This window comes from Haliotis rufescens, unplaced genomic scaffold (assembly GCF_023055435.1).
Source record: "Haliotis rufescens isolate VD_foot unplaced genomic scaffold, xgHalRufe1.0.p SCAF_11, whole genome shotgun sequence".
Taxonomy (NCBI): domain Eukaryota; kingdom Metazoa; phylum Mollusca; class Gastropoda; order Lepetellida; family Haliotidae; genus Haliotis; species Haliotis rufescens.
The window spans coordinates 24,334,481-24,348,245 of NW_025963791.1; the positions used below are offsets into that span (position 1 = coordinate 24,334,481).

General features: G+C 40.0%; 1 protein-coding gene across 4 annotated transcripts in view; it reads right to left on the reverse strand.

The window, feature by feature from the left end:
* Positions 1 to 7,750: 7,750 nt before the first annotated feature.
* Positions 7,751 to 13,765, reverse strand: part of LOC124132782 (diencephalon/mesencephalon homeobox protein 1-A-like) — a 34,916-nt gene continuing 28,901 nt past the window's right edge. For all 4 annotated transcript variants that reach the window (XM_046496905.2, XM_048392439.1, XM_046496904.2 and 1 more), the window contains exons 4-6: positions 12,265 to 12,595; positions 11,561 to 11,716; positions 7,751 to 9,945 (exon numbers count right to left, since the gene is read on the reverse strand). In XM_046496905.2, the coding sequence (XP_046352861.2) occupies positions 9,536 to 9,945; positions 11,561 to 11,716; positions 12,265 to 12,595 (897 nt within the window). In that variant the 3' untranslated portion in view covers positions 7,751 to 9,535. The remainder of the gene's footprint in view (positions 9,946 to 11,560; positions 11,717 to 12,264; positions 12,596 to 13,765) is intronic.

Sequence of the window (13,765 nt, forward strand, 5' to 3'; positions counted from 1 at the left end):
GTAAAACCGGCAGATAAACACAAAACGACCTTCGTCCTCAATAGAACCATTGTTACATAGCCGACAAAAGCGTTGTGGATAAACAATATTCTCTCTTCTTTGAGAGGCATTTAGAAGTTGGAGTACTAAGAAAAGATAAGATATATGGATGAACAACTTGCTTGATAACGATGTTAGAACCTACACCGAAACGTCGCTCCTAATTGTTATAAAGAAGTTGATTATCCATATATCTTATCCTTACTAAATATCCTCTCCTCTGCCCAGATTACTCCGTTTACTTAATCTCAACAGGCACAGCATATGTCTATGGTCTCCTTATCCGATAGTATCTTAACGTGTGAATAATGCCTTACTTTACAAGACTCATGAATTTTCATCTGGATACTGATTGTTTGTCACAATCCAACGAACGCTGTCTACACAGCTGCACGAAACAATTAACATCCCCAGTATTCTTCTCGTGCCAAACATTACCAAGTCTATAAATGTCGGATAGGGACATGTCAAGCCATCATCATATATCAATTGTCCGTGCAAGGCGCATTTGACCTTTTACGTCCGCTTCTTTGCCATCCTGCGTTCTTATCCAAACAAATAATTTCACATGTATCCTGCAACTTGCATTTTCAATATTTGCAATATCATCACTTTAGGAAGGTTTATATACGACTGGTTTTACGACTAATTATAAGAACCAATTACCACAATTGTTTGAAAATATGTCTTTTCTCATTTTTCGAGATGTGACAGTTTAATATTAGGGGACGCAGGTCGTAGACGTTTGGCACTGTGATGAAACCCATCGTTGGTATGGTGGTGACATACAAAGAATTTAAATCTGGATCAGCGGACATTGACAAGTCTAAGGAACGCAACTATGTAAATCGATTTGCCTCGCCTTGAAGTAAGTGAGTGAATGTTTTTCAAAAGAATACAGCGACTTTCATTCTGGGTTGACACACAACAAGGTCACACATCAAGGTCACACAACAAGGTCACACATCAAGGTCACAGGTTGTAACCACACTAAGCCCATATTACTCACAGCAGTCATGGAGTACCGAGGACCGGTATAATTTGTTGGGAATCTTTACGGACGTGAGTATCCCTCAGCCCAAACGGATGAATAAAACTGATGGGGCGCACGGGTAATGCTGTCGTGTAAGGGGCTGCAATTCGCTGTGGAGGGACAGATGCAAGGGCTGGAATCTCAGATGCGGCCTGGTGTTTCAAGGTTGTCCAGCTACATATCCGTGCTCGTGGATTTCACCAAAATGACAAACGTCTGTATCACTTTAGACTTTCCCACACTAAGTTGACATGCCGTGATATACTGCCATATATTTAAAGTGGCGTCAAACCTAACCCACTCACCCATTTTAATTGTAATTGTGTGTGTGTAATGAATTCAATTTACCTTGCCCTAAGCGCACGTACAATCAGTATCCGACCGCCTCTGCGATTTAATGAGGGCATCCGCCCGGAGAGCGGAAGGTCTGACATTCGATTCCCGGCCGCGTCATACAAAATACGTTTTAAGATGGAACTTGTTGTTACCCTGTCTGATGGTCGGCATTAAGGGGCTAAAATAAGGACTGGTCGGCTCGGAGTCAGTAAACTGTGTCTGAGTGGGGTATTCATGTAAAACTGCGGCATGGTATCTCAGTGTGCTAGCACTATAAATCGGCATCAGTCCGAACTAGTGCAAACAGCCACACACACACACACACACACACACACACACACACACACACACAAACACACACACACACACACACACACACACACACACACACACACACACACACACACACACACGTGCGCACACATCTTGTGCGCGACGTTAAACCCCATTTCACCTACAATCAGTATTCACATGCCTTTTACCAAGTGGGCCCCGGACTCACTACAGGGAAAAAACACGTTCCCACTCACACTTGGAATCCAGGGTGAGGGCAACACAGGCTGGAACGCTGTTGAGGGCCTTCACTGTATATGGCAGCATGTATTCAGCATTAATGTTAATTCAAAACCATTTTTTCTCAAATCGACCCTATCAAGTCGTTATCGCTCCCGTGGGAAGAAAGGAATACCCTAAAACTGCCACATATGGATTCCACAACTAAACATGGCTTGATGGATGCTAAATGGGTATCGGGTGGTCATGATGGTGGTCATGATTTTGTCGTTGATTGGATACCATCATGATAAACCAGTGGGAAGACCGGGTAAGATTTGTTTGGTTGTATTTGTTTGTTTGTTGTTTAACACCGCACGCAGCAACATTCAAGCTATATGACGACGGTCTGTAAATAATCGAGTCTGGCCTAGACAATCCAGTGATTGATATCATAAGCATTGATCCACGCAATTAGGATACGACGACATGCATCAACCAAGTCAGCGAGTCTGACCACCGATCCCGTTAGTCGCCTCTCACGATAAGCTTAGTCGCATGTTACGGCACGGATGGGTTGCTGAAGACCAATTCTACCCAGGATCTTCACAGGTCGATACGAATGTAGGTCCCCAGCAACCCATGACTAAATGGATCGGGTGGTGATCCCCGGTGACATGGTTGAGGTCATCGTATCCCAATTGCGTTGATCGATGCTCATGATGTCGGTCACTGGTTTGTCAGGTTCAGACCCGATTATCTATAGACCCCTGTGTGCGTTTAACAAACAAACAAACAAACAAACAAGCCACCATAATAAAAACAACAACAACTTTTGTCTGTGACCTTACTGACGGTCTACCCTTTAACCATATACCCATATACGCTCATATCACATGGACAGTCCCCGTTTGACTCTGTTCGCTCACCGAAGACCCGGGTTCGATTCCCGACGTGGGTACAATGTGTGAAGCCCATTTCTGGTGTATCCCGCCGTGATATTGCTGGAATATTGCTAAAAGCGGAGTAATACCATACTCACTCACTCTGATTTATGACTCTTGCGATTGATGTTTATCCACACCATTAAGCTAACACGCTGTGATGTAACCAGCATTCTGGGCGTTAAACCCACCTCATTCACTCACAACCTAGGTCCTTATATTTTAGCAAAGATTCATTCCAACCAAACAGTTTATTTTGAATAGAACTGTAACCGGAATGTGTTTAGTTGTTTGGCAACCCATGCCCCTGGACTAATTAAAAATAAATCAATTTTAAATTGCAAATGTATCAAATAATTACCTATTGCAACCATAAGGTAATTTGTCCGTGGTAGTCAGCACGTCCCTCAATCACACCTATACCGTCCACACTAACTACCAAGCAATCTCAATGAGCAATTTCATCATGTGCAGTCATTTTCTCACTCCTGTTATCCAACGGGTCAAATCCGTGCACAGGCAACTCAATACACCTCTTGAGACCTCCTTAAGGAGGGTGTTGAAGTTTAGAATCATCGGGCATTACTACGGATTCTTTACCGTTGATCAGGTAGCCTGCATAGAGGTATTAACTGTTCTTCAACCTGAGGTAGATGAATCTATCGCCATGTTGCGTGTACCAGGGGCAGCTCTTGTAAGAGCTTTACACTGGGATAGACGAAGGTGGGATAGCACGATCTTGTTACGCTCAATGACGTTTACGTCTAGCCGAGATTAGGGGGAAGTTGCTTTAGTTTTTATTTTGCAAAACAATTTGATCGTATATTGCTTATCAGTTCTCAGTAATGGTGTTTGTGCATAGTGTTGAAAGGGGTGTGAAGTGTGCTATATTTGTTTATTAGCTCTGTTAAAAAACGTCTATCTGTAAGGGTGATATTTTAGTCTGAACTTGCAACGAAAGTGTTTTTCAATCTTGGTTCAAATGTTATTGAATGATTATGATACGTTTAAATAATGAAATGACGAACTATTTAATAAAAAATACATATATATTGGTATATGTGTTAGTATTCATTTATTTGTGTGTAATTGTAATATACTTTGTTCTATAAACCGGGATATCAGGTGTTCTAGCAACATATTTATTGACAGTGGATGTAAGCAATTTTAACTCATAACACGTCGCTGTGCAGAGAACTCCCCTTAGCCGTGTCAGAATTCATGTTTCTAGGATTCCCAGCCGCGAAAAGCAGACATTGCTGGTGGCGGCTACAAACATTTCTCACCCACTGACTCTGATCGAAGCATTGGCTCCTACATGATCCTGGGGTTGTTAGCATCACATGACTTTCATTAAGTGATACACGTATACGATCTTCATGTATTGCGTACGTTATTCTCGCCACAGCTGACGCACCGTAACAGTACTGCTGTACAGTACAGTCAACTCACTCATTCACTCACGTAACACCAGGTTAACGTAATGCTGACAGGCCACTGCTGAGGACACTCTGGTCAATCTTGACCGCCACTGGGATATAATCATTTGACTCGTGTATAAACCTATTTGTTTAAGATTACTCAAGGGTGTTTGTGAAATGAGGTTAGTTAAATCAAGGTTACGGCATTCAAAGCCTCAGGTAAGCTTTCAAAAGGTTTTATGGCAGACATGTGGAGGACATTTCCATTACTGACAAAAGTGATGTCCGATGCAATTCCCTATTTGACTTGTGCCATAGGTTCCTGTGGTTTTTTTCAAGTGAACAATTGACTTGCCTTTTCATGTGTTTGTGACGGGGTACATCGACGGGGTAGGATACGCTCATCTTTTCACACCCTGTATCATCACAATTTATAAGTGATTCATAAATTAGTGCTTATGCTATAGTCGGAATCGTGCCAAAGAGTCTGCTCTCAGTAGAGATTTCTCATAACCAGGGTAATGTTTTGGTCGCTTTGTTTTGAATCTACAGTCTCCACACTCACTGAAGCGCCGTAAAAGGATCTGTTTCGCTAAAAATGGGAAGGGATTTGGAGAAAGTGGATATTTAGGCTAATATGATCATAGTAATATATCCGAAGATTATCTTGAAAAATATTTTATTGAGGTATTCGTATGTCGATACTATCAATTTCGTACAAAACACTTGCCAAAAGTAACAGATCAGCACTTCAGTAAAGAAGGGCAGATGTTATGGAAAACCAAATATTGGTATGCTCCATCGTGTTGTAAACTTGTTGCTGTTCATGTATATATATTGTTGTCGTGGATACCTAATCTGTTTGTGCTAATCAAACGGCTGTAAGAATTATCATCAATAAATCTACATGTACATATCATAATAATTCGTATGAGACTACGACTGCAAAATCATTTTATTTTTTTATAGGTGTATAACGGTAATTGTGGTGCTTTCTGTCATCCAAACCATGATTTTGCAGTATGTGAATTTATATGCACATGATGAATGACTGTATACGTATGATTGAGAAGGAACATTGTACACAATTACAAAATATGCCCCGGTGACTGGTACTATCAGTTTCCAACATATCGTCTCGTGGGACCACGTCAGACACAGTTGTTCTGTAGCCATCAGCTCAATCAGTCAGTGGACTATAAGTATAGTCCTTTGCAACAATGTTAGCGCAGAGCGTATAATGTTCATTTAATTTAGCACTTCCAGTTGACCAGGCATGGATTCGAATACCAACCACTTCATTTCACAGTTGCATCGTTTTGTTTATTTGTTTGTTGTTGAACGCCGCACTCAGCAATATTCCACCTATATGACGGTGGCCTGTATATAATCGAGTCAGGACCAGACAATCCAGTGATTGATATCATGAGCATCGATCTACGCAATTGGGATACGATCAACCCAGTCAGCGAACCTGACCACCCGATCCCGTTAGTCGCCTCTTGCTGAAGACCTATTCTCTACCCGGATCTTTACGGTGCCAGTTGTATAGTGGTGGTGTGTTTAAATGTGAGAGGAAAGTCCACATGTTGTAGACGTGTAATTAACTTGTTGTTATCTAATTGTTAAAACACACGAACAATGATACTGGCACAGTAAGGATCGATAAATAAACAACTGTTCCAAGCGTCTAAAGAATACAGCACTTCACATATGTGTATACGTTGACGCACCAAGACCAATGGCTAATCCATTTTTGGAGGAAATACGACCGTAATCTTGTACTCCACGACATGTGCACTATAAGAATGACACACTCGAGTTGACAAGTGTTGACTGAAACACACTGTGAAGCCAGATTCTGTCCTGCACATATCCGCTATCTTAATGTATATAACATGCTTATAAACAATTACGTTATTGTGTAGGAAATATGTCAATTGAGGGGCAAGGAGTATAGCGAGTTTGGTTTTTATGTAATTGAAATTTGAAAGAGCTGTTGTTAAATTTGATTATGTCTATATAACCATCACTCTTTCCTGCAACAGTTTGTAAAATTTAATCTGTTGCTGGATAATCGTGTGTAAAATTAAACTTGATCTATGAAGACTGGGGTAAGAATTGAATTTGCAACCACAAAACCCATACCAAGTTCGAATTATTAATATTTATTTTCTAAGATTTTAAGCTATCCATATAAAGCTGGGTCGTACGCGAAATGTTATTACATAACTGTTAACAGTTTTAAATCAAATTTTATTCAAAAAATTAATAAAACCATTTAGAAGAATGTTTTGAGTGCTGATTAAGCGCCAGTAGAGTTCATATTTTAGATATAATATCGCTAACGTTATCGCTAAGTCATTTTCAATTGATCATCCAACATTAACTGAGACGTATAATTTCTTTTGACCCTCAGTATATTTAAATCCGTTCAAAAGCTTCATGAAAACATCAAGTTTACAAATTATCGTGACCTCAATCCAAGTTGGATAGATTATAAATTTATCAGTTAACATTTTTTTAATAATCATTTATAAGGAATATAAATGCTGTAATGATATCCTAGTCCCAGATGTATTTCTTTGTCGACTAATTTCAAAGTCATTGTCAGTGACTCAGCTGTCCAGTTCATTGCAAAGAACCTATAACAGAGCTTCTGGAAAATAAATTTAAGAATATTTCTTAAAAGAATCCAATTGCTAGCTATAGCCACCATGACTGTAAATCTTATAGAACAGTGAGGTGTGATTGCATCACGCTATCACTGTTACTTCACAGTGTGTTTTCATTGACATCACTGTGATATTATGATACGATCACATTCCTGTAATTGTAACATATGGGGCACGGGTGGCCCAGTCGTCTATGGCGTCGCAATTTGCTGTGCAGAAACCTATGATTGTGGGTTCGAATCCTGGTTCGCCCCGATAAGGTTTCTAGGTTTGTCAGCTCTATACCCGTGCTCGTGGGTCTGAGACCTGCATCTTTTCGGGCTTTCCTGCCACAGCAAACAGAGACGCCGTGACATAACTGGACTATTGTTCAAAGTGGCGTTAAACCCACTTCACTCACGCACTCATTGTAACATCACCGTCTTTTAACCATCGTGCAGTTTCCGGGTTGGAATAGGTCCAAAACCTTGTCGTATGGGGCGAATAAATAAATTCGGTTGTCGGGCTCGGTGCCTTGAATGTTTGCGTGTCATCGTAATCTGTTGGGTGTTGCTCATTATATCAATCACAGGTTTGTCTGGTCCAGTTTCGATTGTTAACAGACCGTCGTCATGTAACTGATTATTGCTGGGTGCAGTTAAAATATAACCCCAAAACCACAAGACAAAAGTGTCGTCATAAATGCAGCCCATTCGTCTAGCCGCAATATTGCGTCACGTGAGGTAATCACGTGAGGTATCATAAGATATTGCTGATCTACATAGCATTATATTGTAGAAAATAAAACGAAACGTGTATATGTTGCATATAACGGTTAGCATTTATTTCACAGTACATGTATATCACAATAATTATGTGCATATATTTCCTGAACAAGGTACGACTACAATGTATTATTTAATATATGTCACAAATTTTTACCCTGAGGGATGGGTATTTATTTTAATGCATAAACGTAGGTTTATGTTCATTATGAATACTGCTCAAGTGACATTAAAGTCACCTGCTGTCGCCATGGAAACACACATAAGGCTGATGCCTGATGATTCCTTTATAACAATGGCACCGATTTGGCTGAGTCGTAGAGTTTATCAACATGGCATGATCTATGTGGAAGCCAGAAATCGATCTTCGAACTACTAATGGTGTTGTCATGTAAGAGTTAACTGCGAAATAGTATCTGCGTACTGCACCGCATTCACTGTCCGACTAATGGCTTATACATATCTATGAATGCTTCTTCAGTGATGCTCGTATGCTTATTTTGTTCACAGTTATAAACCTGGAAACACGAGATGTCGAGTTTTCTCATAGTCGTTGTGTTATGAAAGAAAACTGTCCGATAGTTTAACACTAAAATTGGATTTGACCAAAACAATACACACGTTATCAAAACGTCACTAACCTGAACACAGTCGCCCAAACACTGCAAACTTAAGGCCCAAAACACAACTATTATACCCGTATCAAATACATCACCAACGAATAACCATTTCTTGGTTGTTTCATTCTTAGGAACCATCAAACAATGGTGTATGTTTTATTTCTCACTTTAGCATTTGCGGCCGAGGCAGTAAACTCGACCCTTTCGTGTTGACAAGCTCATAACCTTTGACAAAATACATTTGCAACTTAAATATTTGTTCTACTTGAAGATAACAAATGGAAATAAAAATGTCTTAGAATCTTAAGATTTCGCAGATAACGTGCAAGGTCTCAAAGCGAACCAAGGATCATTTTCACAAAGAACATGACTCCTATACATATCACATACTTGCAAGAGTCATAAAGTTCCGTGAACTCGACCATGGGAAGGAAAGGAGCAAACTGGACAGAAAATTGTACTTGAATAAACAAGTCTAAGGTTGTAATCGTTCTGCAGATGAAGACATGGTGAATCGTGATGGGGCGCTCTTTTGTTGTTTTCAATGTATTTCGGTACCGGGAACAGCAGACAACAACGTCTGTTTTGTCAGTTTGCATTGGAACCACAGTAATAGGAAATGGTGACGATAGACTTGTTCATGGATGACACTACTTTGTTGTTGTCACTGTGCGCTACGTACAAAACGTGGAAGAAGAGCTTATGGCAATCCCGTACTTGGGGCAATCAGTGGAAGAACCTCAGGGGAGCAGTTTGGGGCATTCACCGTGCACCAGGCAAACAATGGAAGATGTTGATGGGAAGGGAGTCATGGCAATCATCATGCATGGTTGGAACCAGTGGAAGATCTTGGCGGGAGCAGCAGTTTCAGGCATTCACCGTCCATCAGGCAAATAGTGGAAGATCTTGGTTGGGAGCAGTTTCAGGCATTCGCCGTGCATCAGGCAAATAGTGGAAGATCTTGGTTGGGAGCAGTTTCAGGCATTCGCCGTGCATCAGGCAAATAGTGGAAGATCCTTGTTGGGAGCAGTTTTAGGCATTCGCCGTGCATCTGGCAAATAGTGGAAGATTTTGGTGGGGATACTTTAGGCATTCACCGCGCATTAGATGTTCTTACTACGGAACAGCATCTAAGATGATTTATTTCGCATTGTATCATGACAACTTTGGTATTAAGGTTTTCAAATGTCACTGAACAAATAGTCATTATGTTACACGTTGTCATAAAATCCAAGGGAAGCAGCATGTTGCCTTGCCCGGAACCGCAGACTTTCTATACTTGATGTCAGAAGAGCGTCTTTCGTTTGATTGGGAGAACTGTTAAGTAGTGGTGGCGCATGCGCCGGAGGAGGCAGTCTTGGTGGCTCCGGTCTGGATGTTGGTGGTGCAGGAATATCGGGTAAACCGGAAGTAGGGTAGTACGAAGGCCATCCGTTGAGGGGGTTGATTCCCCCTGAGCCGAATGGGAAGAGGGGGACTTGTGGAACACCCGATTGTTGCATCTGTAGTTGTTTCTGGAACATGGCGCTTGCGAAAGCGTGTTGTTGGAAGTTGAACAGGCCGAGCTGAGGAATGGGGTACTGGTATGGCATGGGGGCTCGATGGTAACTGCTCTCCGTACCTGTGAACATATAAGTGTTGCATGTAATTCTAAGCCCAAAAAATCATTAATAAAAAAAATAAACAATAAAAAAGAGTTTTTTTTCACTGATGCACAACAATGTTTCTTTTATGAAACAAGGGGGCCTGATCTGATTTCTGGAGAGGGACTGTGATGTCCCCCGACGCCAAACAGGAACATTAAGTTAACAAAACAAATAATTGTTTACTGGACATACTGAGGAAAAGTCCAAATGTAAACTCTTGCAACATAATCATTTCATTAATGTCATTTAACATTATTGCAGTTCTGCGACGTATACGTTTAAAGATGCGGGAGATACTTTCCGAATTACGAACAATTTGTCTGTAAATCAAGGAAGTGGGTTTATTTTATCTATCAATTATCATGTATGCATTCGTGAGTTAAATAATATGAAGAAATAAAAAGTAGTTTGAAATAAAACTGTTACATTACATCTTTACTTTCATATTAATGTTAAAACTATATGGGATGCCTATCCCAAGACTGGGGTATGAATTTCTATTTATATATTAATAAGCATGCGTTTCACTTAATACACTGGATGGTAGTGCTTGCATTGTTGACTAAGACTCAAAGTTGGAATGCGAAATAAGGTGCAGTGTATTTATTTCCACTGATAATGAACTTTAACCCATCAAACACTGTGCAGAGAAGTTTATATCACAAGGTTACAGCATTAGTGAAATAATATTTGCGGTTCCTGACGTTTTCCCAATTAGAGAGACCTTTAAATTAAGCTGTCCTTGAAATCGCCGTCCACAGTAATCTTATTACGTATTTAGATAAACATAAAACCCCTAAGAAGTATTGTTGGGCATTCTTCTCACATGATCGTGTTTAATCCGATTTGAACTACTTATATACGTAAGAGGGCGGGGAGGTCAGTCCCATGCTGAGATCATGCAGTGCCAATGAATGCATTTTTATATTTTCATTTTTTAGGGGTTTGCTCCTTTAGCGTATAACCCTACGTGGTCTGACAATCAAATTTCACAGTTACATATCGTCATGAAATTGTATATCTGATAGGCAATTGACATACTTTGCAGTAATGTTAGAGTTTGCCCACATAGTATAGACAAGAATAATTGTTCTTATGAGTTCTAGTGTATCTTTGTTACAAATGATGGTGTAATATTATGATTAAAATATTGATGCGTTCTATATGTTAAATAAAACCGTTTTTTACTGTCAGTTACCAATTGGTATTCAGCATAAATTAAATCTTATGGCATAAATATTTTAACTGTTATAGACGGACAGTTTGACTGATATCAACTGAATATATACATTTGTCACAACAAGCACTATCATCCACTGTAACAGTAATCCCTCCTTCGTATATTTAACTTGGGCATATCTGATAGTTACACAATTAAAGTCCCCTAGGTTTGGCATGCTGATTGTACTTGAAATATATGTATCAGAAAAGGCTGACAATGTTAGAAGTTTTGTTTCTTGTGGGTTATTAGGTGTGTATTAATTTAGTGAGAGAGATGAATTCAGTTTATGAAATATCCCCAAATTGGATAATGTTAGTTTCACGTTAGTTTCATTTTGGGGAAAATTGGGGGGGAAATGATTAACTTACCTTTTTGCTGTCCATGGAAGGAAATCACGTCAATTTCATTACATCTCGTGGGCTCCTGAGAGAGCGGCGTGGTGGATTTCTCTGTCTCGTCTACTTTCTTGTCCACAAGCACACGGTAGTCTGTGACAGTTTCCTCGCTGTGGGCATGCTTTTTCTCTGAAATGTCATTTGTTGTAAGACACATTACAAAGATTGACATTGGAGAAACGTGGTTTGGGGTTCGTAACCCATCTGAACACCTACTTACACGGGCATAAAATGTCACTTGTCAAATGCTTAGAACGACATGCAAAGAACAGCTTGCCTTACAATGGTGTCCTATTATGTCTTGATGACTTAGGTTTTTTAAACAGACATTAATAATCCATTACATCTAGACTGCAGCAAAAAAAAAGCATACACTTGAAAATTGGATTTGGCCAAGTAATTACAAAAGTTATCAAAACGTAACTAAGCTGAAAACAGTCACCGAAACACTGTACACTTAACGTCCTAAACACAACTATGCTACCCGTATTAAATACATAACCTTTAATAATCATTTCCAGTTTGTTTCATGTTTAGCCACTGTCAAACATGGGTGTTTACTTTCTTTTACAGTTTATTTTAATTGTGATACATTGGCAGAATTTCTGTTGATATACCTGAATAACATCTGTTGGACTAATACCAAACAGAGAGGACACACTGCACCACTTTCTTACCATTTGGCTTCGGTTCCTCGCTATGTATGCTGTCAACAGTGGTATCATTGTCTGTCACAGATTCACACTCTCCATTCCCTTCCATGGATTCCACATCTACTGACACAGACCCTTCCTCCATCACGTCATTTCCATCCGAATCCTCGTCCTCCTCGTTGGCCGATTTCACCTCTTTGTCTGACCCCTCATCTCTGCCAACATCTTCAGTAGGTTCCTCTTTCGACTCCGACGCTGATGCCGAGCTTGTGCTTCCTTGTGACGACTCCTTCCCTTTGCCTTTTATAGCCCGTTGTTTTTTCCTATATTTGGCGCGTCTGTTTTTGAACCAAACCTGAAAATACACGATACACGCATTGATAAAATAAAACCTTAATGAGGTAATCAATTGTTTAAACGAAGTGTTGGTATAATCTTGGAAAGCATGCAAGGCAGGTAGAATGAGTTAATAATAACACAAATACATTCACTGGTTAAAACGCGTCGCCGTGTTAGTCTCCTAACACATAATGTTTGAATTTTGCTCGATATTGTTGACATCTTATTGATCGTGGAAACACGGGCAGCGTAAGAAGTTACTTGATCGCTGCATTATAAACAAATGATCTTGCTGACACAGAGCAACTACAGTGCGATGGCGTTCTCGTCATTCTTGCTGCACCCTCAATCGCATTTTTTTGAATGATAAATTTGTCCCAGGATTTGGCATTCATTTCAAACTGGATACTGAGCGTTTATGTTCGCAAGTAAGAAACAATAACACAATTTGTTTTGCTGTTTTCGGCTTCATTATTACTTTTTTAGCAGTGACTCGCAAGCGTAAGCTTTCAATTAGTTGACGTTGTTCCTTTTATCGGAAGAAACACATTATGAATGTCCGTAAGGGCTTGCCCTTTGCTTTAAAACTAGCAATGTCACAGTTCAAATTAGTTGTATCTCTGTCCAGCTTTTCATACGGTGTAGATGATTTATAATTATTTTGTTCGTTGTTGGTGTTTAATTTTGTGTTTAGTATTATTTACAGATTAAAAAAACAAAAATGCATCAAAGAGGGTTTGGGTGATTCTGGTACAGTCAGGCTGGTAAGGCTCATCATCAGCTCAGGGCCCTTGGCCCGTCTATACGCAGCCCAGACAGCGAATGGGACTTCCCCCACTAAGTGCTGCCTAGTCGAACCCACCCAAAACTTTTCGGAGAATGTGAAGACTCCCCAACACTGCAGCCTCCTGCATTACCGAGATTGTCAGAAGGGCTGTATTCATTTCAAACGTGGCAAGGTAGAAGAGGGAGGATCATTCAGTTTACGTGGGGGAGAAGTTATTCACCATCTCGTGGAAGTTAAGGCCTATACGTATTAGGCACAAACTCCAGAATTCCCATTATTATTATTATTATTATTATTATTATTATTATTATTATTTACAGATTAAAATAAAAAATGCGGCAAAGAGGGTTTGGGTGATCCTGGCACAGTCAGGCTGGTCAGGCTCATCATCAGCTCAGG